This window comes from Merops nubicus, unplaced genomic scaffold, assembly GCF_000691845.1.
Source record: "Merops nubicus isolate BGI_N331 unplaced genomic scaffold, ASM69184v1 scaffold5355, whole genome shotgun sequence".
NCBI classification, from domain to species: Eukaryota; Metazoa; Chordata; class Aves; order Coraciiformes; family Meropidae; genus Merops; species Merops nubicus.
In genome coordinates, this window is record NW_008608902.1 from 54,569 (window position 1) to 81,798 (window position 27,230).

At 38.7% G+C, this 27,230-nt stretch overlaps 1 protein-coding gene across 1 annotated transcript in view; it reads right to left on the reverse strand.

The window, feature by feature from the left end:
* Positions 1-974: 974 nt before the first annotated feature.
* NWD2 (NACHT and WD repeat domain containing 2) overlaps positions 975-27,230 on the reverse strand; it is a gene marked incomplete at its 5' end in the record, with an annotated part of 31,455 nt that continues 5,199 nt past the window's right edge. Inside the window, 4 exons of the mRNA XM_008940402.1 lie at positions 975-5,115; positions 6,610-7,199; positions 7,497-7,641; positions 9,372-9,575. Of these exons, the coding sequence (XP_008938650.1) occupies positions 1,180-5,115; positions 6,610-7,199; positions 7,497-7,641; positions 9,372-9,575 (4,875 nt within the window). The remainder of the gene's footprint in view (positions 5,116-6,609; positions 7,200-7,496; positions 7,642-9,371; positions 9,576-27,230) is intronic.

Genomic DNA, 27,230 nt, shown 5'->3' on the forward strand with positions numbered 1-27,230 from the left:
TTTTACTTCGGCAAAATGTAATTTTTTTAAATCATTTGTTATTATTTCAGAATTTCTGCCTTGAAACTAGTAAAACTGTACAAAAGGCTCAGAACAGTTCTAAAGCAGAAAGTGAAGCTTTTAAATATGTGGAAGTAAGAAAAATCCATTACAAATTGGACGGGTAAAGAACCTTTGGACAGCCTTTATATTTAGTGGAGTACTTCAGCATATACACAAGCAGTCCCAGAGTGTTTGGTCATCTGATCTGTATTTATCATGGGAAAGAACAGAAATGATAATAAGGCAAATGTTACCAAGATTAATACATGGCATGTCTGAAAGTTTAACTATCCATCGCTAACGCCCTTTCTCTTTGAAAGTTTTCATTACTACCTGTATTAACACACACTGTGAAGACAAAAAAAAAATTCCCAAACCAAAAATAAAACCCCAAACCCTATTCCTTTTTATGATCTAGATTTTTATCAATTTGATCACAATACAGAAACCTGAAATCCCTGCATGCAATTAAAAAAAAAATCTCAGTCCATTCATTGAGGTGAGCAACGACTTATCAGCTCACATATTGACATGTTTGTAGCTGACTGGCACCTACTCCTTTCAACCCCAAATTTAATCCCGATTAAAAAAATAAGTAGGTATTTTAAAAATGATGATGGAATGTATCAAGTGTTCCAGGTTGGCAGGTGACATCTTGTCATTGCACCATCAAGCAGGAAAATGCATTTTTGCAAGTGGATATAAAGTTGGCTGTTAGCTATAGACCCATCTAGGTGACTTGGAATATAAAATAGTGGTCTGACTCTTCTCACCGATCATGTGGAGCTTTAGTTCTGGTTAATAACAGTTTGTCAATCCCAGATAAGACCCACCTCACTTCTGTAACAGAACAACAATTTTGATAGTATTGCTAGAAATTTGTAATCAAGGCCCTGGTGAAATCCTGGACTGAACCTTGTATTCCAAAATTTAAGAAAAGCCCTGCAGGCCATTTGCTTTATGTTTGCTTTTTTTTTGTTTACATAAAAGTAAGAATGCTGGTAGAGGAAAAACCAGCTGGTCTGCCCTCTGCTGTTTCTGTCTGTCTTCCAAGAAATGCACTGAATTTTATATGTATTCAGAAGACGTATCTATGCACGTGTACTATTATTCAGATAAGCTAGTCTGGACAGTTACTCAGTTGTCAGCTGCAAAACTGTGTCCTCTGCAATCTATGGCTGAGCACACTTTCTCATAGCAATAGTTGTGTTTTTTGGTTGGTGTTGCTTCACTCACCTCAGGCTCTGTAACTGTAATGGGGCTATCCCTTGCAAATACCTCCGTCGATTCCCTCCAAATGCAATCTGCCGTCACTTTGAAGCTGTAATTGTGACATTTTGGCCTAATCACTTGTGTTGTGTTGTTGAAAATCTGACGGCTGTTTGAAGTAGCAATTTTGATTTTCAGTGCAGCGTCGACTCGGTCCACTACAGTGTAAGTACCTATACTGCCATCGTCAAATCCAATAATAATATTTAAATGTCTCTGTGAGAGCGCAAGGAAAGTGGGAGTTTTATAAAGAGAACAGGCACCGATGTTCTTGCCATCTGCTAGCCTCATTACTATTAAACTCGAGACTGCACCGTTGTCATCATCTTCTTCACTGCGAAAACAGATGTACACAAGGTACCGGCCGTCTCGGGACAGCCTCTGCCGCCAGATGACACCTGGAGCGTGAACCACACGAACTTTTCCACTGTATAAATCAAGCACATTGATTTTCTCATCGCCACGGGTTATAATTCCTAGCTTCCCATTTGGGGATATTTCAAAGTCTTCCAAATTTTTTAGGAAATTGGTAGGCAATTGTACCCGTCTGCAGATGACTTCCTCAGTTAGGCTCCAGATGTTCACAGTTTCAGTAGATGTTATAAATACGATAATATCTGGGCAGTCTGGTATCAGCTTAATGTCCACAATGCTTGCACCATCATCACAACAAAACTTCTTGGTTATGCTGCCTGTCCAGAGGCTCACTGCCAACACTTTATTCTTCGCCATTCCAACGACGAATGTATTTGCAGTTGTTATAAGTGCATTCTGTAAGGCAACTAAAATATTGCAAACCCTATGCCCTGTAGCCAGTCGCCAAACTCTGGATGCGTTTTGCTCGCAGAGAGAGACTACAAACTGATCGTTATGAGTAATCATTAGCTCTGAGATTTTTTGTCCGTTAATGCGAAAGATATTTTCACCGGTAACGGTGTGCCACACGTACTGGCTGCATTTGTCATCTGATGTAACCATTATCTCTCCCGAAGAGGTCAGCACACAGTTTTCAACAATACCTTCGTGCTTGAACACAGCTTCAATAAATCCAGTGCTGAAGTTCCACTTATGGACAGAATCCGATCCGTCCAATGTGTAAATTAACTCACCTCTGGCTGGCAGCACCAGTCTTTGGATAGGCTTGCCGGATTTGTCAATATTGGACATAGCAGTTATGATGTCTATATCCCAAATAGAAAGGACACCACTGGTGGATAAGGATAGCAGCATGTTATGATGATTTGATTTAATTAGCCTGACTATAGTTCCTGAGATTTCCTGTAAGCTTGCCATGCACTGTCCCGTATCTCTTCTCCAAACAAAAATGGCTGAGGTATTTTCCATTGAAGCAATTATACAGTTGCCATTTTTGGACAACACGGCAGATATAAAGCGCTCGTTGTGTTTAGCTCTAAACTTTTCAGCCACCTTCCACACACGAGTGTCAAGAAGTTCAATGCTGAGAGCCTTACAAATTAAAATTGCACTTTGGTCTTCAGAAAGCTCTATGCTGACAACTTCACTGTCTTCTCTCCTGCAGTCGAAATCATCCGTAAGCTGAGGATTTGTGATTTCCTCCATATTCCAAACAGAGAGGCTACCCTCGTTGTCTACCATCACCATTTCTTGCGCTGTGTCCAGAATGAGAAGGAACTTCACAAATCCACTAGAGAACTCCGAGGTGACGGTGGCCAGCTTCTCCCCGCTGCCCAAGTGGAAAATGGTCGCGGTGTTCAAGTACTGGCCGCAGAAGGCATAAACTCCGTCTGGGGAGCACTGCACACAGGTCACTTCGTACCAGCAGTGGAAGTGATAGAGCGGCCAACCGTAGAGCAGGTCGATCACAGTCACGTCTTTGCTGGCCTCTAGCCACGCAAGCGCGTGGTTGACCGATAACGTAAAGCCATTTATAAAACTGGAGCCCCCCCCAATCCCACAGTGTTTTGACCCCCTAATTTCCACCTCAGACAGAAGACAGGAATTGATGTTATCGTATACCAGAAGAGTGTTTTTTGTTGTAGCCACTACAAGATACTTCTCATCACTGGTAAGCTTCATCCCTAAGATAACAGAGGGAGCTGTTGTAATCTGCCTCAGTAACTGGCGGGTCTCTACATCCCAAGTGCTGATGGAGCCGTTTTCTAGAGCAGCAATGACTGTGCTGGGATTAAAAGTAGGCAAAATCTCGGTGACGTGCATGCAGCTGGATGAGAGCGGCAGGCGCTCGGGGCTGTACGTCACATCCATGGAAGAATGCAGAGGGACGATAGAGCAGTACTTGGGTCCATCCTTGTCACACTCTAAGAGGAGATGTCTGAGTTTGGGCAATGAACTTACTACTGGGAGAAGCCTCTGCTGCAATTCAGCAGACAGCGAACCTGGGTATTTTATTACTTTGAACTTTATACTGCGGAGGGTACTGGCCAGAAATTTCAACTCCTTTTCTTGAGAGTAGCTGTAAGCCAGTTCTACATCAGAAAGTGCTTTATCAAACTGCCCTATTCTAATCATGGTGTACAGCCAGCTGAAGTTCATAATGACTCCGTACAGAAGATCATCTGTTTTTCCACATCTTGTCAAGTGATGAATAAGCTCTGTCATTTTTCTGTGATTGATAAAAAAGATATCGGGCTCCAATGGATTACACTGAAAGACCCATGGCTGATCAGGTGCTTGCCTGTCAAAAGCAATCTGATCCACGCTGTGCTTTTCATCCTTCTTCAGGCCTCTACTGTCATGGTCAGGACAACCATTCAGATACTGGTCATTGCTGTAGAAAGGTTTTCTTCGTCCACCTGACCAAACACCAAGGAAATACTCTGCCATGACTGTGTGCATTTCGTGTAAATCTTCTTCATTGTGCAGGTACAATTTCTGGGCAATTAGTTGCAAATGCCTATTGGCCCAAAGAAGAAGTGTTACGTTTTTCACCTGTCGCTCTATCAAGTACCCCTGCAAGCCCTCCTTAAGCCTTGCAATGTATATATATGGAATTCTCAGTGGGTTGCTTTCTCTGACACTCTCTCTCAGTTCATACATAACACTGTTGTCAAGGGCTAAAATATCTTCCAGTTCCATTTCACTCAGGCCGTTTTTGGACATAGTGATGTAGCCAAGTGCTCTTGACAATAGTCTTGATCCGCACTTGTTTTCCAGTGACCAAAACAATTGCTCTATGCTCTCATGGACAGTGACGCAGAGGGAGGACTCGTCCACATCTTTGTGAGATCTCCAGTTCCTGACCTCTCTGAAGGTTAAGTTCACAAACATAGGCAATGTGCACTTGGAGAATGCTTCGTTGACATAGATTTGTTGCCCTGATGTTACTTTTCTTTTAACTCGCAGCAGCTGATGTTTCAGTACTTGGCTACACATCTTTCTGTCCCTTGCAGTCAATTCAATGTAGTTGTCTTCTTCATGAATAAGGCACCTCAGTTTTTGCAGGATCCCATGCTTGTTTGGCAGTGTTGACAAAATGATGCGTACTGAACGGGGAAGGTGAATGGGAAGCCACCAGAGCTTCCTACCATCATCACTATCTGTTAGCTGTTCTAGGGCATCGAATATTATCACCAGCGGCCTGTGGAATGAAGACTCATTCAAGAGATTGATGAACAAGTCCCGAAGGTCATGAATCTTTTTTGGGTAGCTTTGTACGAGGCAACGATAGTTGACTGCTAGTTGTTCACAAATGCTTTGAAGTATATTCTTCAGATCTGTACTTGTTTCGGTGGATCCCAAAAATCTTATAACTACCACAGGGTCAGAATCTGGTCCCATCTCTTCTTGCAACCAGGAATAGGACTAGAACATAGAGCATAATTTAGTTAATATCTAAATTAAGCGCAGTAACAGAGTTTATAAATAGCAACTGCCTGTATATAAACAAATGTTTTAAAATGTTACTGGTTAAATGGAAATGCTTTCACTGGGGGAGTTCAGGGCTGGTTTATGTGCACTGGATTAAATTAATATTGTACGTCATCTTTGTTTAGCACAGGTAATATCCCAAAACACTAAGACCCAAATCCACAAAAAGGCCTATGCCTAAGTGGATATGAGTAGAATGTAGTCCATAAATGCCAGGGTACTCTTTGTGAAATCTGTGCCTCACTTCTGAAAGTCACTAGGTGGGTTAATAAACTTCCTTCGACACTAAGCAATGTCATCCTTGGCCAAACAGACCACCTTGCCACCTAAACTTGTTTAACATTGATTCCCAGCTGAGTATAAGTGCACACCCTGACAGTTTTGGAGGACAGGGATCAGAGTACACATTGCCATTTACTAGCAGGTTACCTTAATCTCTGGACCACAGAAGCATGCTCTGTCTTGGTGTGCCTGTGACTTTTTCTCTTACACACTGCTGCAAGGGGTAAAATGTATCTCTTGCTGGTTTTTTTTGGTTAGGATATGCTAAGCAAGTGAGGAATGTGGCTTTAAATCCTCTTAGTCTGTGCAGGCTAACACACTCAGTTCTCTCACTTGCTAAGTCTTTTCACCTCACTTTAAGTTATTACAGAATATTTTAAAAGAAAACCATAGAGTCTGTAGGTTAACTTATGTACTCAGATCTGAAATGAGATCTTGAGCTGGAAATCCCAATTTCATATAGGCAACTAATGTGAATCTATGGGAAGTCACATTTGGGAAAGATACGGGACTTAAAAGATTATTGTTCCCTTCTCCATTTCCTTCTGCCTCAGACAGCTGTTTTCCAACCCATTGTGCTAAATTCACTGAGCACCCTGCAGGGAACTCAAAGTTGTGACTCCCAGCTGGTGAATTAGCCTTAGAGTTGCCAGCTTGGTCTTTTTCTGCATCTGGTCCTGCCTTGCACAAAGCGTTTCACTCATCTCCCTGTAGTAGTCAGCTCAATGACTTAAGCAGCATATGCCAGATAAATGAGTACAGGTATTTTTACAGGTTACTACAGATAGATAGTAGCAACTATATTTTTAGCAAGTGTATCAGACTAATTCTGGAATAATTTCTGATGAGAACATAAGATGGCATGACTTGGAAAGACATGTTATGATTGTGAATAAGTCTAGAACTAGCATGTGATGTTTAGACGGTTCCAGATCCATAGGACCTCAGTGGAACGAGAGGGAAAGAAATTCTTCTAAAATACATGTTGTTAATTAAAAAATACATTGATTCCTATTAGGTTTTTAAGAGCTCTGGTAAAGTATTTTTGGTTTGGCTAAGTGTATGATTCATACTATTATTGAAAGCTAAGTATTATATACCATAAACATAACTCTCTTAACATCACCGTATTAATGTTTTATTTACCTTCTTTGCCACTTCGGCTAATAAAAGAGTCTTCCCTGTGCATGGTCCTCCATATATGATAAGAGGGTTAATATGTCCTGTTTTGCTAGGTAGAACATACTTGTGAACTATGTTTAATGCCTCGCATCTATATTCGTAAAAAGCGGAGTATGTTTTACACAGCGACGAGTGTTGAAGAACCTCATCGTACAGCAAGTCTCTCTCAGTGTCAAAATTCTGCTGCACTGTTGCTTGGATTATATCAATCATGTCTTCATAGAACTGTTTTCCGAGTCCTTCGATGTAATGGCTCTCCACTTCTTGGGAGTAGCCCAGTTTCATGTCACAGTGAGTGACGGACGTGTACACTCTCAGGTTGGATGATGCGACGATGGTGGGAATGAATTCATCCCTGAGCTTGATCAGTTTCTCATGGGCTTCGGGATCTCGTAGAAACTTCCCAGCGGTATGTATCACATCCATGTATTTTCCCATCTCTGGAATTTTAACGAAACGCTCAATGTTGGCAATTTTCCGGATGTAGCAAACACACTTCTTTAGGAAAGCTGGTGTTTGTTTACCCAAGGCAAAATCAAGTTCATCTTCAATAGCTGAGGATGAAAAGAGAACACAAAGTCTCTGTTATCTTTTCTTTATAAACAGTTCAAGAGCATCTCCACCCCCAACTCTTAAATGATTGCATCTGTTTTCTGTAAAAATCAAAAAAGCACAGAAAAATTGCTGGGTGCTTTCCTACGGGTTTTGGTCTTCACCAAGCACAATGAACTTTTTTTTTTTTTTCTCTTCGATTATATGAGAAATGCCAACAAATATATTTTCATGCTTGTGGAAAGGTTGATAGAAAACATAATTAATGAATATATAGAAATAGTTAGTCTGAACTTTACCAGAGGAAAGGTATCTCTTTGCTTGGCTGTGTTTCATTTTTCCTTTCTCATAGAGCAATTTCACAGCAGTCTTAAAAATCTTCTTGATCTCTTCTGATATATCTTGCCATTTGGTCTCATTCATCGAGTTTGAAGAAGATTCCATCTTTTAAAAATATCATAGTTAAACAGTAGCTGTGATATACACATCTACAACTTCAGAAATTAGATCTTATATCGAAGGTTATTTATATTAAATAATGTGGTAGCAGAGAAGCACACTCTAAAAATAAATAAATGAGTTCAACTTTTTATACTGCATAATGTATTCCATTTTAAAATTACAAAAGTTAGCTACTTTGAGTGTTTTCTGAACTCTTACTGTAGGCAGCTAATGCAATGCTTTTCAAGAATAAGACCAAAAACACCTTTATAGAAAGAGGGTTTTGAGAACGACATGTGAAATAATGATGATAAAGCAGTAGTAATACTGCTAAAATTATCACTCCTTTAATAAGAAGTAATAATAATAATAGTAATTTAAACTTGGATCTCAAAACTGAAAATGAGGTTCATGGTACCTGTAATTAAGCACCTCATATTAGCTACCATATTTGAAAAGTGCAGCATTATATCTGACATTATGTTTGTTCATTCATTGCTATAGTAACAGCAATCTTACTGTCATCAGAGAGGGACTCGGTACAAATTCACTAATCCTGTCACCTGCAGATGCCACGATGGAGGTTCCCTAAGGCAGCTGGAGTCACTGCTGCATTACTTACTGCAGGTGAAGCGTTTAAGGGGTCTCCAGTTTTCCTGGAGAGTGTAAATAGGAAAAAGAACAGCCTCCAGGATAAGCTCCCTGGCAACTCTTCCTTGACACGTGTATCTTTTATTACTTTCTGTACGTTATGAGATGTAACTGTGTTAAGTTCTGACCATCTTTTTACTCACTCCTGTGTATCACTAGCTTGAGGAAAGGTGCAAACTTCTAATAACAAAATAGCCAAGCTTTACTTGAAAGGAATACTGTGTGCATTAGCAAAACACTGCAAAGTTACAAAACTTACTTTCTGCCTTGTGATCAATACTTCGGAATTAGCCACATTATACTGTCTTCAACTCATTAAATTCCTTTCCTTATTTATGCTTTTTATGTTTTCAATGTGTTTTCATGCAACAAAGAAAACAATCTGGTACATCATAGGTGAATGCAGTATAATGGCTTAATTTCCTTTTCTTGTATAATACAGTGAGCGCTCAAAATTAAGAGAACACTCTGTTAAGGACTTCGTTTTTTTGTACACTGAAATCTGTCCTTGGGTATATAGGATGTGTAGGAGGGTAGAACTGAGCCCTGCGTAATATACAGTTTTTATTGTCATCAGTTAAAGACAAATGCCTGTTTTAAAAATGGTAATTAGCAGTGCTCAAAAATCTTCTACTGGAATACAGTTAATAGGTTAAAAATATGAGATCTGACCTGGGACAGCACTTTAGCACTTGTTTGACTGTTAAAGAGCTTTCTTGTATTGGGAAAATGTCTGCTTCCTCTGCAAATCCTGTCTGTTGAAATCCAGCAAAAGCACAACACCAGGGCAGGAGAGCCTCAGCTCTGCCAGTTCCAGCATCAGAGAGGGGAGGAGAAATCTGTACAGCTATCCCACTCGTCCCAACAGGTCACGCACGAGCTGTTACCAGAGAGTGCGTCAGTGCAGGAGTCACGACCCGCTGTGCTCCCTGGCGTCCCGCAGCCGCCGCCTTCTCCGGGTGTGGGAAAGGAGCATCCCGGCTGAAGCTAATCCAGAGGCAGCAGCAAGTGCCTGGCCCTGGGGACTGCCCGGCACTGGAAGTGACAGGGGAGGATTTGGTAAGGAGGTGGCTATGACTTACCGTATTCTGGTAGTTTTTCAGCATTTCGGATTTCGGTCTGAGATAATAGGCTGGTGGCACTGCATTCTCATCCCTGCAGTACCACTCCTCTAGAGTCCTCGTCTCTAGCTTGGCCTCTACAGCAGCGTCCAGGATCATTTCAAATTCTGTGGACTCGACTTCTCCCGGTATTCGGATGTTCCCGTACTTCTCTCCCAACAGGCCCTGTGTATTTGCAGGGAAGCAGGAATTACATTTTTCTTTTTAGTCAAGCAAAAGCCCTCCTCAGGATCCCAATTTCATAAAAATCTATGTGGTAATAGTTTAATGACTTCAAAATTAGTAAAAAGAGAAACAGATATGGTTTAAGATGAATTGTCTTTCTTAATATTAGCTGGTAATAAAAAAACCAGAGGCATTCAAAAGAAAAAAATAAAAAATACCTAACATACTTCCTTAGCACAGTATTGACTCATGTATTATTGATTCCCATTAGTCACAGGTTGGCATTAATGTCACATACAAAAGCGAACGTGGAAATCCTTTTCTCTGGACTCAGGATAAGGATGCATTTCTGGAGTCTTTACCTCTTGGCTTTAGTTTTAGTTTCCACAGTAATGGAACAGAAGATGATATGTTCTGTTTGATAAAAATTCACATGATGAATTTTCACCTCATATTGGTATTATTAAAAATTAGGCTTACACCAGCAATAACGAGGATCAATGTTGCAGAACCACAAGCTGTCCAATATTCCCTTGTTGCAAAAATGGTCAATGTCTTTGCCCCTGGAGCTGACCACTTAATCAACAGTGAGGCAAGGGAAAACACTTTTGATCAAATACCAAGTAGAAATAGATTTAGTACTTAAATGTCCATATTCAGTATACATTTTTCTAAGTTTAATTCCATATTTTGCTGTCTATAAATATTTATTAAAAAAGGATGGGGAAAAAACCAAACTTTACAGAAGATACAGTTGCAGGACATTTCCTGCATTCTTTTGACAACATTTTTCTTAAAATTTGCCATCATCAGCTTAATTCTGTATTTAAATCTTGGTCCAGAGGAGTCAGTGAGAACTCCCACTTTAAAGCAGGATTTGTTATTCTTTCCCTCATTTAAACATATTCAGTAAAGATTCTGAGTTAATGAGAAGTACTTAATGTGGAGTGGAACTAACAGTACCAGCATCTTGATTTGAATCAGAAGGATCTCCTAGTAAGGAATGCTATTACAAATACGGTAGTACCCTAAAAATGTAAATGAACTTGTTTGTAAATAACAAAAATCTAAATATTCATTATTTTTAAAGTATTCATCATAATGAGAATCTGTTTTAAACTTCCAGCTGTAACTAAACCCTGAAAATCAATAACTGGTGATCATGAAGCCTGATTAGGAAAGCGTGAAGCTGCAGACCCTTTTTGGAATCCAGTTGTGTTGGCAGAAGGTACTCGAGCAGCTCATCATGCTATGTGCCGTAGCCTCAGAGCAGAGACATCAGAGCAACTCATGTGAACGCTGCCTAACCTCTTCCAGACACAACCACGTCAGTTGGCTCAGGCCACAGGTCACATTGTGTAAACCAACCTGGCTGATTTGTGCCTGGAGCAGGTGAGGAAGAGCTCACGTGACCTGCAGCGCTGCCTCTGACCACGAGCAGTGGGCACCCTCTGACATAAGAGTAGTGACAAAGAGCTGGTGGGCAGGAACAAGTCAATGTCTGTCCACTGCTTAGGAGAAATGAACAAATGTAGGAATTGTGATAGTTCGTATAGTCCAGGTTTCAGCCTCTGACAAGTCCCAGCACCTATGTCCTTCAAGAAGCTGCTCCTTCTTAGGAGGCATTGGGGGAAAATGGGAGGCATAGAGAGACATTCTGGGGAAGACAGGTTTGCCAGGCTACCATTCATATCCCACAGTAGCTTCATTCAGGGTGCACATCAGGGATCCAGGAGAATGGAACAAATGTGTTCAGTAACTAGTATGAAATAATTTTAATGAAATTATCCAGTATTTTTGTTACACAAACTTATTTTTTCTATGCAATCATAGAGAGAGCTATGTTGCTTCACTTAATCAGATAATCAGGGAATTTTTCTAAGCTTTTACTGTTCTATCTATACATAGAGCCCTATAATTGTGGAGTTATGAAGCTGCAGAGGTTAAACAAATATAATACTATTTTCCTTTATTCAAGTGAGGTTAATAACTCATATAATGCTGAATTGCAAGCATTTGCACATTCAGATTGATGTATAAATCTCATCAATTTCTCTCAGAGGAGCTTTGCTATGCAAATTTTGTAATTAACTTGTATAGCAGTTGTTACTTGAAATTCATTAGGCCACACTTTTTCTGAATTTAAGTCTAGAGGATTCAACAGACAGTTGCCCAAGCAAAGATCAATATCTGGGCCCTTTATTAATCATACTAAAGTATCAACATTAAAATGTCTGGTTTTAATGTACTGAATTTAATCAGCTAAATTTGTTTTGGAATTGTCCTGTGTACTTTTCTGCTTCTCTGGTACAGATTGTTCTGTTCTCTATCCACTGTACTATAGGTAAATAAAAAAAGGAGGTACTTTAAAATGAAAAGACAAGTTTTTTTCTTATATCTTATCTGTCATTGCAACAGACATTTTGTAAATAATCCTGTATTAGGGATCATGCTCCTGGCTACTGAAGCAACACAATAAAAAGGAGCTTTGATGTGATCAGAATACTAGAATCACTGTGGATGACCGTATCACAAGCTTTTAAATAAAACAGGGTCATATGCAAATACTATTTGAAAGCCTTCAATTTTTTTAAATCAAATGTTAAACAGTAGAGGATGTATATTTATCATGGTGTACCCTGGTGGTTAGATGGTATTGCTAATATTTTGCTAGAAGTCTAGCATTAGTTGAGGGAATTATAGACATACATAGAGGAGGAATCACACAGACAGACGAAAGTGTCCTCCATTTGGGATAATGGCAGTGAGCATCCACAAAGCTTAATACACAGCAAAATAAGCCTTGTGTCATTTTGCTTTTAGGTCTTTCTCTTGTTTGACTGTGGTAAAGTTTTAAGGTTAATCTTAAAAGACAACACACGCATGGTGCTAGGAAGAAAATGAATAAGGAGATGTAGACATAAAAGAAGTTAAAAAGTAGACCATGGCAAAAGGGAGCTGCAGAGGCCATGCCACCACCTTACCGCCACATATTTTTTTCCTGAGAACTGCTCAGGGGACAGCAGGCAGCACAGTGCTGACCGGTCTTCTGTAACTGTGCCCACGGCACACCAGAGAGCTGTAGCAGGGACTGTGGTAGAAAGTCCTTCATACAAGCTGCAGGAGTTGGCTAGGCTCAGAGCACACCTCCGAAACTTGGCTGTCCCCATGCTTAGACACAGACATGAGGCTTGGAAGTATTTCCTTCTAGCTGGTACCAGGGACCAGCCACCTCTTCTCCACTGTTTTGGTGTCGTTACAGTTACATTTATATCTGGCTGTATAAGTGCAGTCTGTTGAGGTACCACAGAAACACTCAAACCGTTAGCGGCCTAAATTAGAAACTCTGAATTGCACTTTTCCTCCAGGGGCTTCCGTGCCTGAACTGCATCCATGCCAAAGACTTGGAGCAGCCTCTGGAAATATCTTCCCCCTTCCCCCCATATTCCCTATACATTTAAGTGAATGCAAATTTCTTCATAGAAAAATGAAACAGCAGAATTGAAAGAAAATATAATTTCTCAGAATCTTCATGTTGTTTCATACTAAGTCTGTAAATAAGAATACTATTTCAGACCTTTATGAAAAATATCACAGCACTCTACAATAATAATGTAAAACTTCAATTTGTGATACCAACATTGCAACGTTCTGATGATTATTATAGGAAATTATTTTTAAAGGGAACAGTGTTGTTTCCGCTATCTTCAGCACCATGAGACAGTTTTATATGCAGACTTATGAACCAAAATCTCCCACCTGATGAGTCATTTTCCTTTAATAGTAAAACAACAAATGAAAGATTCATTAGATTGAAGGTGATTGAACTGTTTAAAGCTACCAGGCTGGCAAACCTGTATAAACCCCTCAGCAAGCATTTGCATCTAACATGGTCTATTTTATAGAATTAACACAGAGCAACCTCGGCAGTAGCCTTGTTAGCTTTGCTGAGCCTGAGGCTGAAGTTACTATTAAAGGAAGATTAAAAAAATTACTGTTTAGATCCAGATGGGAAACGTATTTCCCTCTGATCTTCTTCATGTGGAAAGATATTAAAATTATAGGCACAGTCACAACGATGACCCAGAGAAGGAAACTAACCAGATTTGAATTTGGTTTTGATATGATGGCTTCATAGTGCATCTCATATAATGAGTTCAGATATCATTGCTAAAAGGTTCATGAACCCTAATACCATAACCTCCTACTAATACAGAACAACTATAAATTTTAGATTTACTTATTTCTAAGTGAGATATTTAGAGGTAATTTTAACAGAAACAAGCTGTCAAATAAGCAAGTTATATTAATTATTGATTTTTTAAAAAATTATATGTTAACATCTGCAGACCGAGTCATTTGAAAAGTCAGATAATAATTTGTGAAGAGTTTTCAGATACATGTCAACTTAAGAGCAACAATTCTTTTTTCTGTTTTGCCAATACAGGAAGCTTCAGATTCATAGAAACTACAGTTTTGTAGCTGGTGAACAATCTGATCCAATGATCTCTTGTTTGGCTTCCTGGGATCAGTCCTACTGCTTCTACTTCTCGGTCTTTGTGAAGCTCCACATGTGACACTGAAGTGCATATATGTGTGCTCTCTGCCTCTTCTCAGAGCAGCCCTGGATTGCCAGCTTTTTGGAGAATAAGCATTCAGTAAATCATCTTTGAAGGAGTTAAATCTAACCACAACTATTTTTTTTAACTGAAGATGCCCTCTCTGTGTACAAATCTAAGCACCTCTTGTGCCATACCTCACCAGGAGGCCTCGGGCAGAAAAACAGGGAGGAGCAGGCTGTAGCTAGGGGGTCATAATCTAAAGCAAGGCAGGTAATGAGGGAGCTCACCAGAGAAGCAAGAGGTCTGTTTCAAAATCTCTCCTGAACTGGAAGAAGGAGAAGCCTGTGGTCACGAGGTACATACCCTTCTCATCAGACTGCTGTCTGAAGGGCATCAGAGATGGCGTAACAATAGCGTCACAAAGCTCCTGCTGGTGCAGCTCCTCTCTGTATGTTGAATCACATAGCTTTGGATAAGTAACCAAATATTAATTGTAGCAGGAACATGAACCTTATCTTTCCACAGTCTGCCCTAATCAAGGGCTACAAAGTCAGTCCTCTGCGTCTGTCACTCCTGTGGTCACTTGCTCTTCATTGCCTTCTGTGAATCCTGGGGCTAGAGACCTATCTCCCTGCTTCCTCAGCCTGTGCTTCTAGGCTTCCTTCCTTCCTCTTGTAGTTAAATCTTTCTTATCAAATGAAAACTTTTTTTTTTTCCTTTTTAAGCCATAGATTTCAGACATTTTACTCAGAGAAATGTGTTTTTCTTTACTACTGCTTACTGTGATGTTAATACTTCTATTAGCTGATAAAAAGTACGTTCCTCAGTAATAGATCAGACTGCTATAGACAAAAAAGACACATAAAAAAGGTACAAGTGAAAGATTGACATATCTGTTTAGCTTCAGTTTTAAAAGACCTCAAATTTCTTATAAATGTTTTGTCTAAAAAGCATGCTTTTTAAAACAATATGCTTATATCCATTAATTTATTTCATTTGATATATACGGACATTTGAATTGAAGACAGACTCACTGCAGCATAACTACAAGAAATGCTCCACTGTTTTCCAAACTTACATTTTGTATGTATGCTGGCTCCATTCTATGTCCTGTCTTTTGTACTGAATTTGCATGTGCTAACACAGTGCATTTGCACGTGCAAACCTGCCTAGGTGGCACGCTCAGGGCAGGGGAGGCAGGCAGCATCTGGAATGTGTAGGTTTACCCTCCTGGTCTGCAGAAATGTAAGCTTAACTGACACTAGCAAATATATAGGTGAATCATGTCTTCAAAACCTGGAACAAATGGTCAGGATACCAATTTCTATGGGCCATTTATTTAGCAGCTCATTTGAAGAAATTTAGTATAACTATAGGTCTTTTTGGTTTGTTGCCAGTAGATTCTAACCATTGTAACAGTATCCTATAGAAATTACTTAGGTGATACAAGATGTTCAGACTCAGCCAGAGGTGCTTTGGGGAAAAAAAGAATGCAGCAAAATAACAGGATTAGCTGGAAACTTGTTTCTGAGAAATAAATAGGACTTGAATTGAAACTCATAATTTGCTACCAGAAACAATCAGGTAATAATGCCTTATATGTTTTTGTTGTTGTTTCTATTCCTTTAGGCAACAATAAGCAATCATTTTCAAATTCAAAGCAAATATGCTAATGGCTAAACAACAGTCAATCATCTGAACTGGAACTAGAAAAGTATATTTACTTAAATTTCAATGCACTAATGATTTCTGTAAGAAGAAAAATAAATACATGAATTAATTTAAAATCTCAATGGAATATATATGTTAACTGTTTGTTAGGGCAAATTCCAAGCCATTAAACTGAATGGAACAGCTGGAATCAAGGCAGAGAAAGCTGTAGTAAGGCACTTCATCTAAACCAAGTCTTAGGAAGCTGGAGTTCCAGAGTAGCAGGTGCCCAAGAGACGTCTTGAAAATAACTGCTTTTAATCCCTTTTTTTTTTTCCTTCTAGCTGTAATGTGGTACAGTGTGAGGGCCTCCTCACACATCACAGTGAGAATATTCTCAATTAAATCGATTCAATGCCTTTTCTTGCCTACTCATGGTCAAAGGACAAAAGTTATATTGCATTGGAATTAAGTCTCCCCAAAATACTTCTATTAGAAATCAAATACATAGAAAAAAAGGCCAGAAAAAGTTGTAACCTGTGATTTCTAGGATGTACAGGTCAAAGTGCCTTCAGAACAGCGTTTTTCTTCTACAGCCAACCGCTGTAGGGCGGTGCAACTAAGCAGGCAGAACATCAGACCTGGTGCAGAACTCTCGCATCTTTCCACTTTTGCCTCATCTCAGTACAGAAACTGGTGACTTCCTGGTGCTTTTGCCGCTGCCTCAGATTGCCTGTCTATAAAATGAAGCTAATGATTGCTTGCAAAATAAGCATTTCTATTTTCAGTGTTGATATGCAAAGGATCTTGTGTATTTATGCAGGGATGGGACTGTTGCTTTATATTGTCTTGTTTAGTCTTTGAGAGAAAAATGATACCATAGAGCAGCACCTAACATTGTCATTTGATTTTTCTCCATACCTCGGTGATAATCATAGAATGGATTGGCTTGAAAGGGATCTTTAAAGGTCATCCAGTCCAACCCTGCTGCAGTGAGCAGGGACATCTTGCACTTGATCAGCTTGCTCAGAGCCCTGTACAATCTGACTTTGAATTTTTCCAGGGGTGGGGCATCTACCACCTCTTAGGGCAACCTCTACCAGTGTTTCACCACCCTCAGTGCAAAAAACATCTTTCTTTTATCTAGTCTAAACCTTTTAGTTTTTTTGTCTTTTAGTTTAAAACCCCTTGTCTTGCCACAAAAGGTCCTGCTAAGAAGACTGTCCCCATCTTTCTATAATAATAGATATATTTTGGGGGTGAGGGGTGGAGTGGATGGGGAGGGGGAGAGAGAGATCCTTTGGTTGAAGCTTATGGGTCAATAGACTTAGTTTTAGAACTGCAGCTGACCATACAAAGCATAAGAAGTATATTTTTTTAATTGAAACTATTGAAGTGAATAAAAAACTGGAGGCATAATAAAGACCTTTCTATGGCTGGGAAATAGATTTTTTTTCCCCCATCTGCTTGCATATGAAATTATGACCCCTGGCTTGAGAAATGTTGCTGTGTCTTGTTTCACAAAGCCATGCCCTAACCGGTCTCTTCCTTTTTTCTCTGGAGGTGCTCCAGAGCTACACTGGGAAGTCTATAGGCTTTTCAGAAACCTGAGTATTGGTTCTGTTCTGTGAAAAAAACAAACAAACAAACAAACAAACAAAGGCATGTTGAACTACTTTGTATGAAAACCAACTAGAATTAGGACTGGAAGGATGAAGAGCAAATGCGAAAGTCTTTTGCTATGAGTAATGTTCCTGATATAAGGTGCAAGAAGAAAATGATGGTAGAGTTACTTGATGCTTAACCTGTCTTTCAGAAAATTAAAGACAGCAGCTGAATCCAGCTGTAAATGAACCAGATCCCTCAATTCTGAACTTCACCCACAGTGAAAAATTTCTAAATCTCAAAGCTTTTCCTAGAGGTAGGGAGATAAAACAATGATGAGTAATTTCTCAGGACATAGTGGGTAGGAGCTGACTGAAGCAGACTGAATGTGCTTCCTTCAAAGAAATTAATGACCTGCTTCCCTGATACATTTTGTTTCATCAGAACTCTCCTTTCTCCTGCCTGTGAAAGTATCAATGGCCTTCCTCCACAGCCTTTCTCTTGTCTTCTACATGATCATGAAGCACTTTCTTGCCTTTTCCTTCACCATTTGTCATCGCTAGGTCCTCAATCTCCCTGACCATGGGTGTGGGTGAGAAAATTGGACAAGAATAAAACTAGGAAAGAGTTCTGTGAATAAAGGTAGGGCAGAGAAAGGACTGGAGAAGATTTTGCCTATGTCAGGCCATAGATTTGAGCTGCTGACTCACTCTGATTTCCTCCAAACAAATGTGTCATTCTCACTTTGCTGTTTTTTTTTTTTTTTTTTTTTTTTTTTTTTTTTTAAATTGGGTGGGAGATTTCCTGACACGCATGTATGTTTTCCCTTTCACATAAAGCTCAGAACCTTGCAGGTAACTCCTACTGCAGTCCAGATTCCTGTCAACTCTCTGACAGGTCCCGTAACACTTTTTAACAGTGGAGCTGGGTAGAAAACCAAACAAGGGCTAGGTTTAATAAAAGACTTTAACACCCAGCCCAGACTGGAAGACTGGAGTCAATAACCCTGTCTGTGGAAATCACTACCCTTCCTACAGGGAGTGGGAAACACACCTTTCCTGGAAACAGCAAGGAGATCAATCTTGTTTTCTAGAGGAGGGCATGATGGTGTAACCTCCCCTGTTTTGTAAAATAATCACAACACTCACCCAAGCCAAGAGGAACTGTGAAAGGGTTTGAAATCCTGTCTTGCATCTCATGGTAGGAGAAAAGCTTCTACCACTGCTGTTTAATGTGCCTTACTGACCATCCAGGCATCATGGACCCAGAAAGGAAGAAGATACTCTGTTTTCTGGGAAATACAGTCTTGCTAGTGTTTATCAGAAGGGCTGCTTAATTTCTGAATTCCCCATTTTGGGATGATATTTAAGTGATAAATGATGTGCCAAAGACCTTAGATTAAGGTAAGGTCGAGCATGGCGAAACGAGATGAATTAGGCACCTAAGGGATTAACAGAGAAACATCTAGTCTTTAGTCACCACCAAAGTTGCAGCAACAGAGTTGGGGCTTTTAGGACTGCAAAAACTATCCAAATTCTACTGTAAGCACATACACACATGTTATTTGGAATAGACCTATGTATTTATGCTTTTCTCTAGCATAATTAATCTGTGCTTCTCAGTAACATATATAGCCACTATGAAGGTATTAGAAAGTGTTAAGTACTGAGCATTGTCAGAAGCAGACATCACTGATGGTATAACAGAATTTTTAAAACCCTTCCCAGCTTCAGGAAAACTGAAGCTAGTTGTAACATGATATGAAATATTGCTGCAAATTGAAGCTAAACAGATTGGTATTCATTGAATCTACAAATGAAAACCTAATTTTGTAATTAAACATCAAGAAAATGATATCACAACTTGCACAAAATAGAGTCTCCATGAGCCTGATAAGATCCATGCCCGTGTAGCATGTTAAACATGTTTTGCAAGCATATAAAGTAAATGAAGTCCTAAAGGCAAATTTTTAGTATAAGGGACTTCAGCAGATTATGACACCTCTCCACAGCACCCAGAACTTAGTGCTTATCACAGTATGCAGAAGAAGTAGCACAATGTAACATCAAATCTTCTTTGCAAGTACATGTGGAATGGCCTGTACTATTGATTTTGACCACTTCCTGGATTTTGATGACTTTTACTTGATTTCTGTAACCTTATGTTCCTATTGTACCAAGAGTCTTTTTTTCCAAGCCAGATGGGATAGGTTTCAGGGCTTTTTATTTGGGATGGTTGATGTCTTTTACTCTCTGAAGAGACACTTTATCAACCAAGTCCTTCAAAGATGGAAAGAAAAGATTAGATAATTCCTTGCACAGGAAGAAACACATATAGAAAGAGTATTATTTTCCTTCCCCTTCCTAGCAGTATGATGGCCCAGTAAACTTAATATTGATGTGGAACTATCAGTCCTTTCTGTATGTTCTTAAATCATTTGCATGTGTTCCCCACTTTTCCCATGCTTGAAGGGGAAGAACCATCTTTTTCTGGTTTATTTAAAATATTATACATATGTAGGAGGCTAAAAAGGACAGTAGCATAGTTGCAGGATGAAAGAAACTAATTCCTATGAAAGGAACTAATAATCTAAACTGTAATAACAGTTAAGAAAAGAAAGATAAATGTGGAAGGGATCTTCAAAAAAGCTGAAGGAAAAAAGGCTAAAGCAAGCATGGTGATAACAGAGATTAAAGCTTTGCTTGGCTTCATAACTGACACCCCTTACAGACTTGACAAAGCCTCCGGCTCATGAGGAACAGCATCACTTAAAGTATTCAGTGTCAACAATCTTTATGGTTAATTCACATGACCAAGTATTAAAATAAGATTGCTAACCCTAGTAATTTATGTAAAATATAAATCCATCTTCTCATAAAGCCACCTTCAGAACTACCACATTTCAAAAACTATTGTTCTTCAACACAACCAAATATGTTTTCCTTTTTTTAATACAGAGGAAAAAAAAAAAAATCACCTTTCTAAATCCCCTTAGCTTTCACTTACCATACTTCTTCAAGAACTGAGCAGGTTAAAATAAAACCTTCCCTATAGCAGCTTTCTATTGGGTATTTTCCTGCCTTTTCTAACACTGATTTTTAACTAAAAGGTAATCCGACCTAAAATTAATGCTAAGTGTACAAGCAATAAATAGTAAATACTTCCTGCAGGTAATAGGTCAAGTCATTACATAAGTGTTAAAGAATTCTGTAGCAAATCCCCGTGGGAAATGAATGAAATACAGCAAAGAACATCAGGTCATGACATTTCTCTCAACAAAACACTGTCTTGCCTGTGCCATGCCATGGCACGACCCAGAGGCAGAGTATGTGCTCTGCAAAAGTATGTGGCCAGGCAATGAGCTGTTTTCCCAGCCATGAGTAGGACTACTGTTCTAAATTCTTTTTAAGCAGTTTTAGAGTATTAAAGCAATTTCTACACTCTGCCGCACACTTTACAAGAAAACAACATGTTTACTCACAATAATTGCAGTCTTTCTGGCATTCTAATGAAAAATTCTCTGCTTCATTTTTTTTGAGATGGAAAGGAATAAAACAGTTACTCTGTGAGGTCTTCCAGTTATGAAAGAAAGAAACACATGATAATTAGCTGCTACATGGCATGCTAAAGGAACAGTAACTCTAAAAAAGGCACCTTGCACTGAAAGCAAATATTTTAAGAGAATAATGGCAATACCTTATGGATGCATAAAGAATGTTCACAATCTCTTATTTTACTTCTGTAAATTAGTATCTCCTATTGAAGAAAAAAGGATCCTGTGAAAGTATACACTTTGATTATCTGAAGAAAAGTCCAGACCCAGCTACTGCTAGCTGGATTTTACAATAAGTAGACTGAAAAGTGAACTTTGTTGGTGGATGTTTGTTTCTGAGTCTGTTATTAGAGAACTAGAAGATCCCTGAAGTGGCTCTCTATTTGAGAAAAGGGAAGGTATATATCCTAGGTGCAAGCAATAACACGAAGAGTTCTCTTTGAACCTATCAACTGCCTGATAAATACTGTAAAGTATGCTCTTTCTTTATACAGAAACAGAATTGCAAGGTTTAGGATTGGTCTTCCCCTTTCACTTTTGCAGAATAGCAAATCTTGGCTTTCTCATCTAGAGTTTCATTTGTAGAGCAGACTATTACATCTAGCTGATTACAATACTACCTCAGAAGATGGTTTGGTAAAGCTCTTGAGGGTTAGAAGAAAATAAATCTCATAAATCTCATGCAGCCTATTTCTTCTTCTATGCATCATACATAGAAAGATGGAAATTTCTGTTCATGCTAATCTTGTTCTCACTAATATGGTCATTTATATTAAATACAATACTTAACCTTTCTGGAAGGCAGCACCAAAAATTCGATTTATGTCAAGAAAAATAAATACATTGACTCAGCAGAAAAATATACAGTCTTCTGGCCAAAATGCAATTTTGGCTGAAAACGCAATTTTAAGACTACATCAAAACCCATGCAGCTTCTATGTTCCATGGAAAAGCTGCCTGATGAATCTTGTAGCTATTCTTTCAATGGGCTATATTAAAAGTGTGTAAACATTTTTAGACCCTGGATTTTAGATTTAGAGAATCAGAGAAGATTTGCAGGAAAATACATTCCCAACCCTAAAGCAGATCAAGGAACTCACAATATCTTAATCATATTGATTCAGCTTGATGCCACTTTGTGTGTATGTGTGCTCTTCTGAGGCAAACATGGAAAGGGATATATACCCTTTCCCTGTTAGTCTGGAGGCTGTGAAAGAAGACCAAGGCTTGCTGAGGAGTAAGTCGCATACTATGTCTTTAAAATTTAACCACTTTTTTCTGTTTTGAAGGATTTTTAAAAATGTACAAAGCTCTACTTTGACATTCACAGAAAAATCTTTCCTGGTGGCCAAGTCCATTGACAAAAGGATTAGTGTCCACAGACATATACTTCACTTCAGATTAATGCCAACAAGTCCTGCGGAGTCATTCCTGTTATGCTGTGTGGCCCCAAAGCCACATATGTTAGAGGGAGTTCTTATTTGGATGGATTTTGAATCAGACATGGAGTGAGAAGAAAATTCATAGTTTGATATTTATTTTTTGGAATATATTTTAGTGGGAGAGGTGGGTTGTTGTGCCATGTCTGGATCCCACTATTTCTCCTTGTGCACTTAAAAACTATATGTAGCGCTGCTTCCTTGAGGAATATTAAATTCTGAAATGTACCAAGCACATGTAACTTCTGCTGAATTCCCAAAGAGCACTGGATGCTTAGCATTCCCCTAACCTGGCTTTTTTACTATAGACACATTTGACTGACTTTAGCCTCCCTAACTTAAAATATTTGGCAATTTTCCCAGGAGAGCAAAAGCAAAGTGTAACTCAGGTGTTCCAGAACTTGGATATATTTGGTTTTCACATTAGGAATAAACCCTAAAGTAACACCAGAACTGTAATGGGAGTTGAGGAGATTCAGCAAAGCTGGAGTAATATAATTTGGCATCTTGTCTCTGAGCTGGAATACGCTCAGAATTAATTATCAACTGTTTGTATTAAGCAAAGAAAGAGAACCAAGTATTAGTGTACTTCATGGACTGATTAAAGCATGTGTTGCAGTGTAGGAACAAAATATTCAGAGATGTAAAAAGCATTTCACTCCTCAATTTACCATATTTTGTCTTCACTTTCAGGGTGATTTAAGGACATGCCGAATACTGTAAATTCCCTATATTCCCTATATTCTTTCAAAATCTTACTGGAATCCAAATTTTATTATGCTAGGTCCTTTTTAGTGGTTCATTAATGGTGAAAGTAACAAAAAGCTGTCCATAATTTGTGAGTTATAATCTAAATTACAATGGCTGTTCAGAGTAGGTAGGAAATGTTTTTATTGTTCTTTGGACCAGATCATTTGAACGATGGGTGGAGAGAATCTCTTAGGTTTGCACAAGACCAAACGTATTGAGGTATTGAGCAAATTGTTAGAGGTGACAAACTATTTTATGTCCCCTTCTCCCTTTCATTTTACAATTTTTCAGGACGCAGTCATGCAAGAACAGCAGTTCAGGCCAAGACTGTGTGGTACCACAAAGATGGAAGAAATCATCCATGTGCTATAACTTCCAGAGTGTGTTTGAAGAGAAGTGCAGAGACACTTGCCAGTTCCCTCATCTGTACGATGGCATGATCTACAGCAGGTTAGTACTGGGGTGTTAGTTAGGGAACTCTGATAAAAGGACAGTAAACATATTCTGAAAATAATCACTACAGACTAATGACACCCTAAATAGCTCAAGGCCTTAATTGATATCACAGACTGTACTTGGGTTCCAAAATTAGCAGTCTAACTCCCTAGTGTCTCCTTGCTGCTAATGGAGCAACAGTCATCCAGAAGATGACTCAGATATTAGTGGAGGTACTTATGTCCTTCCACTAGTTGTTACAGGTGTTGGGACTAGATCTGTAATAGATGAATCCTGTTCATGATCAGTACTAGTCGTGGGATGATAATATAACCTTTGTTGTCACTCTACCATCCTATCTGTATCGCCATCTCCTATGAATTTACTAGGAAAGATAACCCAACAAGATGTAAAGTTTCAGTGATGCACTGAATGTATTTTGTCTTCATTATCATTATGCAAAGCAGAGTTTAAGCAGTTCACAATTTAATATAAATATACTGCATTTCAATCTCCCCATGTTGATTCCAGAGACAACCAGTATGATTTCTCCACAAAATTCATACAGAAGGTATTTTTCTTACAGAAATAGTACTTTCCCCTCATAAATAAATCTCAATAAATTATTCCACAGATAAAAAATAGCAAAAATAGTATGTATTTACCTACGGTTAAGGCTATGAGATTTTAAATGATCACTTGTAACAGGTGCAGATTTTACACAGAAAAAAAAAATGACCAAAGAAAGAAACCAACCTAACCAAAACCCAAACAACTCTCCCTTAATTGGATCAAGTGTTGATAGAGCTCAGGCAGTAGGTAAGGGGACTGTGCATTCCAAAAGAAAGTGTCAGAGGAAATAAACTGACCATTTTTTTTCAGAACTGCTTCCTCCTTTGTGTTTATGATTATGTGTTCATTTGGATTTTGTTGTTTTATATCTGAAGAAGAGCTTACAGCTTCCAACTTACACACTGCACTAATTTAAGAATTGAATGTAATTTTCTCTCCATCTGATATCACAATGCACATACAAAGTGCTAAAAAGAAACACTTTCTAAAATCAATCCATATCTGCTTGTTAATTCTGAATAGTCCTATTTATATCCAGATCTGTGTCTGAATTAACAAAATGCTAATTGAAAAGTAGAAAAAAAATACCTAGCTGACTGGAAGTGTCACATTTTATAGAACTTCCACAAGAAATGGGAAGTTGCCCAAAGCCTGCAGTGTCAAAGTCAGTTTTTAATTATGTTACTATAAATTAAAACTAATTATGCTTGTTGGAATAGAATCATCTTCAATTTGTGTTGTAAATGAAATAAACCCCATCCCACTAAGGTACAACAAAGCAAAAACCAAATGTGCATGAAGAGATTTCTGTAGTTTTGCCAGTCTGGTAGTTGGGAAAGCTATGGCTCTGGCCCATACTTGGAAAACCTGGAATAAATATTGAAATTGTCAGCTCACTGCAACCTCTTTGCTAACCGCTTTGTTCTGTTTAAAATTTCTTATTTGGTTTTATTTCTTTCCTTAGTAATGGAATCAGGCAGGCAGTTCTTAACAGCTTCAAAATTCTGAGCTGCTAAAATATGCAGCAATGGTACAGGAAAAGGTTTCCTTCACTGCCAGAGATTTTGCAACATCCATGTCTAAGGACACTGAGTGTTGCTACGGGAAAAATGCCATGCCTCTCTGCTCCAACTGTTTCTTCATCAAAGGGAAGATAAAAAGTAGAAAAATAAACTCAAAAACCTAAATTTAGTCATGCAAGATGGAAGCTACCCAGATCTAGAGATCTGGGCCAGCATGTCCTTGTGAAAAACTGTGTCACGACAGCATCAAAACCAGCCCAGACTGAGCACTCCAAACACTGGGCTCAAAACAGTCAAGTGCTGAGGGAGGCCTTTGTCCCCCAGGGCTCTGAAGCAAAATGACAGAGTGAAGCTCAGTAGATGAATGAAACAGTCAGTGAGATGGTTGCAAGGGTCTGATAAAAGTACAGAACAACACATGCTGCCACTTGCTCTTTGTCTAATCTTTGGCATGGAGAGAAGTGATCTCCAGCCTTTACAGCAGGCAATGCTTTGTATCCCTTCCATCCCCATGGGATTCTGCAGTCTCACTTCACTAAATCTTTCATGTTCTTCTCATTAAAAAAAAAAAACCCAAACCTTAATTGTTATTAAGGGCTTGAAATTTTTTTTCAGAACTCTTCTCTGCCTCACTATGACAAACCTGAGAATTAGAGTTTACTTATCTACATCTAGGTATAGAGAAGAAATCTGTTTTCTAAATAATTTTCTTAGCAAACATATTATTGAAAAGAAAATTTGAAATGGAAAAGGCATGGTCTTAAAATTGTTTTTCATTCAAGTCTAACATCAAAACACAGTTTGATAAATTGGAATGAAAGCTGCCCAAGGATAGTGGCAGATATCCTTTAATGTCTGAGCAACAAGCACTGCCACTCTCCTTCCAGTTGCAATAAACAAATGACTATGGAGAGGACAATCAGTGGTACATCATTAGTCATCAGAAATAGTGTTTTTTTACTCTCAGACCAACCTTTGAAAACTTGTAATGAAGACGCAGAATAGCAAAATGCTTGTAATTTAGTAAAACTTCTGCTAACAATTAGCATAACTGAACAAAATTTGTTAAGGGCATGTTTACTTGAAAGCATCCAGCATGATGGATAGATACAGAATGAGTCTGTCTTTTACCCTGTACACTCTGGTAATTCTACAGCAATAGAATGACACTGGAACTGATACCATTTAATGTGGGCAGGATATCTAGCTTCTCCTCTGCAAGCACTTTGTCTTAAAATGCTTGTTGTCTTAAACAGAAATGAAGAGTTTTACATAGGTTAATTTAATTTGAGACTTATCCTAGTATCTCTGCAGACCTACAACTATGCATAGAAGGGTAACCCCCAGCTCTTCAAACCCTACACAATGTTTGGTATAACTTTGTAAATTCATACTGCTTCAGCAAGTCAACAAGACTGTTGAGCTTGATGTAAAACAACAGGTTCATCTACAGAAAAAGACCTCTCTGACTTTAAAAGAAACATGTAAAGATTTATAAACCACTCCTGTAAAGGTGTTTCAGACTCTCCTTTAGGCCTAATAGGAAGAGCCAGTGGAGATGTATCTTTTTTTGTCAGTTTTAGGGATTCTTGAAGAATTCTAAAAGTGATGCTTGTTCTGGCAGCAGTAAAGAGCAGGCATAGAGTAGAAAAAACACAGACTCAGAGCCTTCTCAAGTTGTCACCAACCTCCAGTCTTTCCACACTCTTATACCTGGTATCCTAATTTAATTAATTTTTTTTAATTTTAAAATTCTAAAAGAATTTCTTTTGTCCTGGCTTTACAAAACAAAATAGCAAAACACAGGTCACGGAAGATAGTTCTTGGCTGCTACTGTGCTTTTTTAAGTAAGTTCTTCTAGGCCAGCCAATAATGCATGTGTGAGAAGTGCCAAGAATTAATTAATGGTGGTCTCCCTAAACAAGTCATCCATACTTCTGTTGTGGTAGTAGTACAGTCATACCTTGTGGTTTCTATATCCACCTTGCTGTGGGGATTGATCATTAGATTCTTCTTTCCTCTCCACTAACTGAATAATCACTGTTAATCTACTGTGCTGTGTAGGG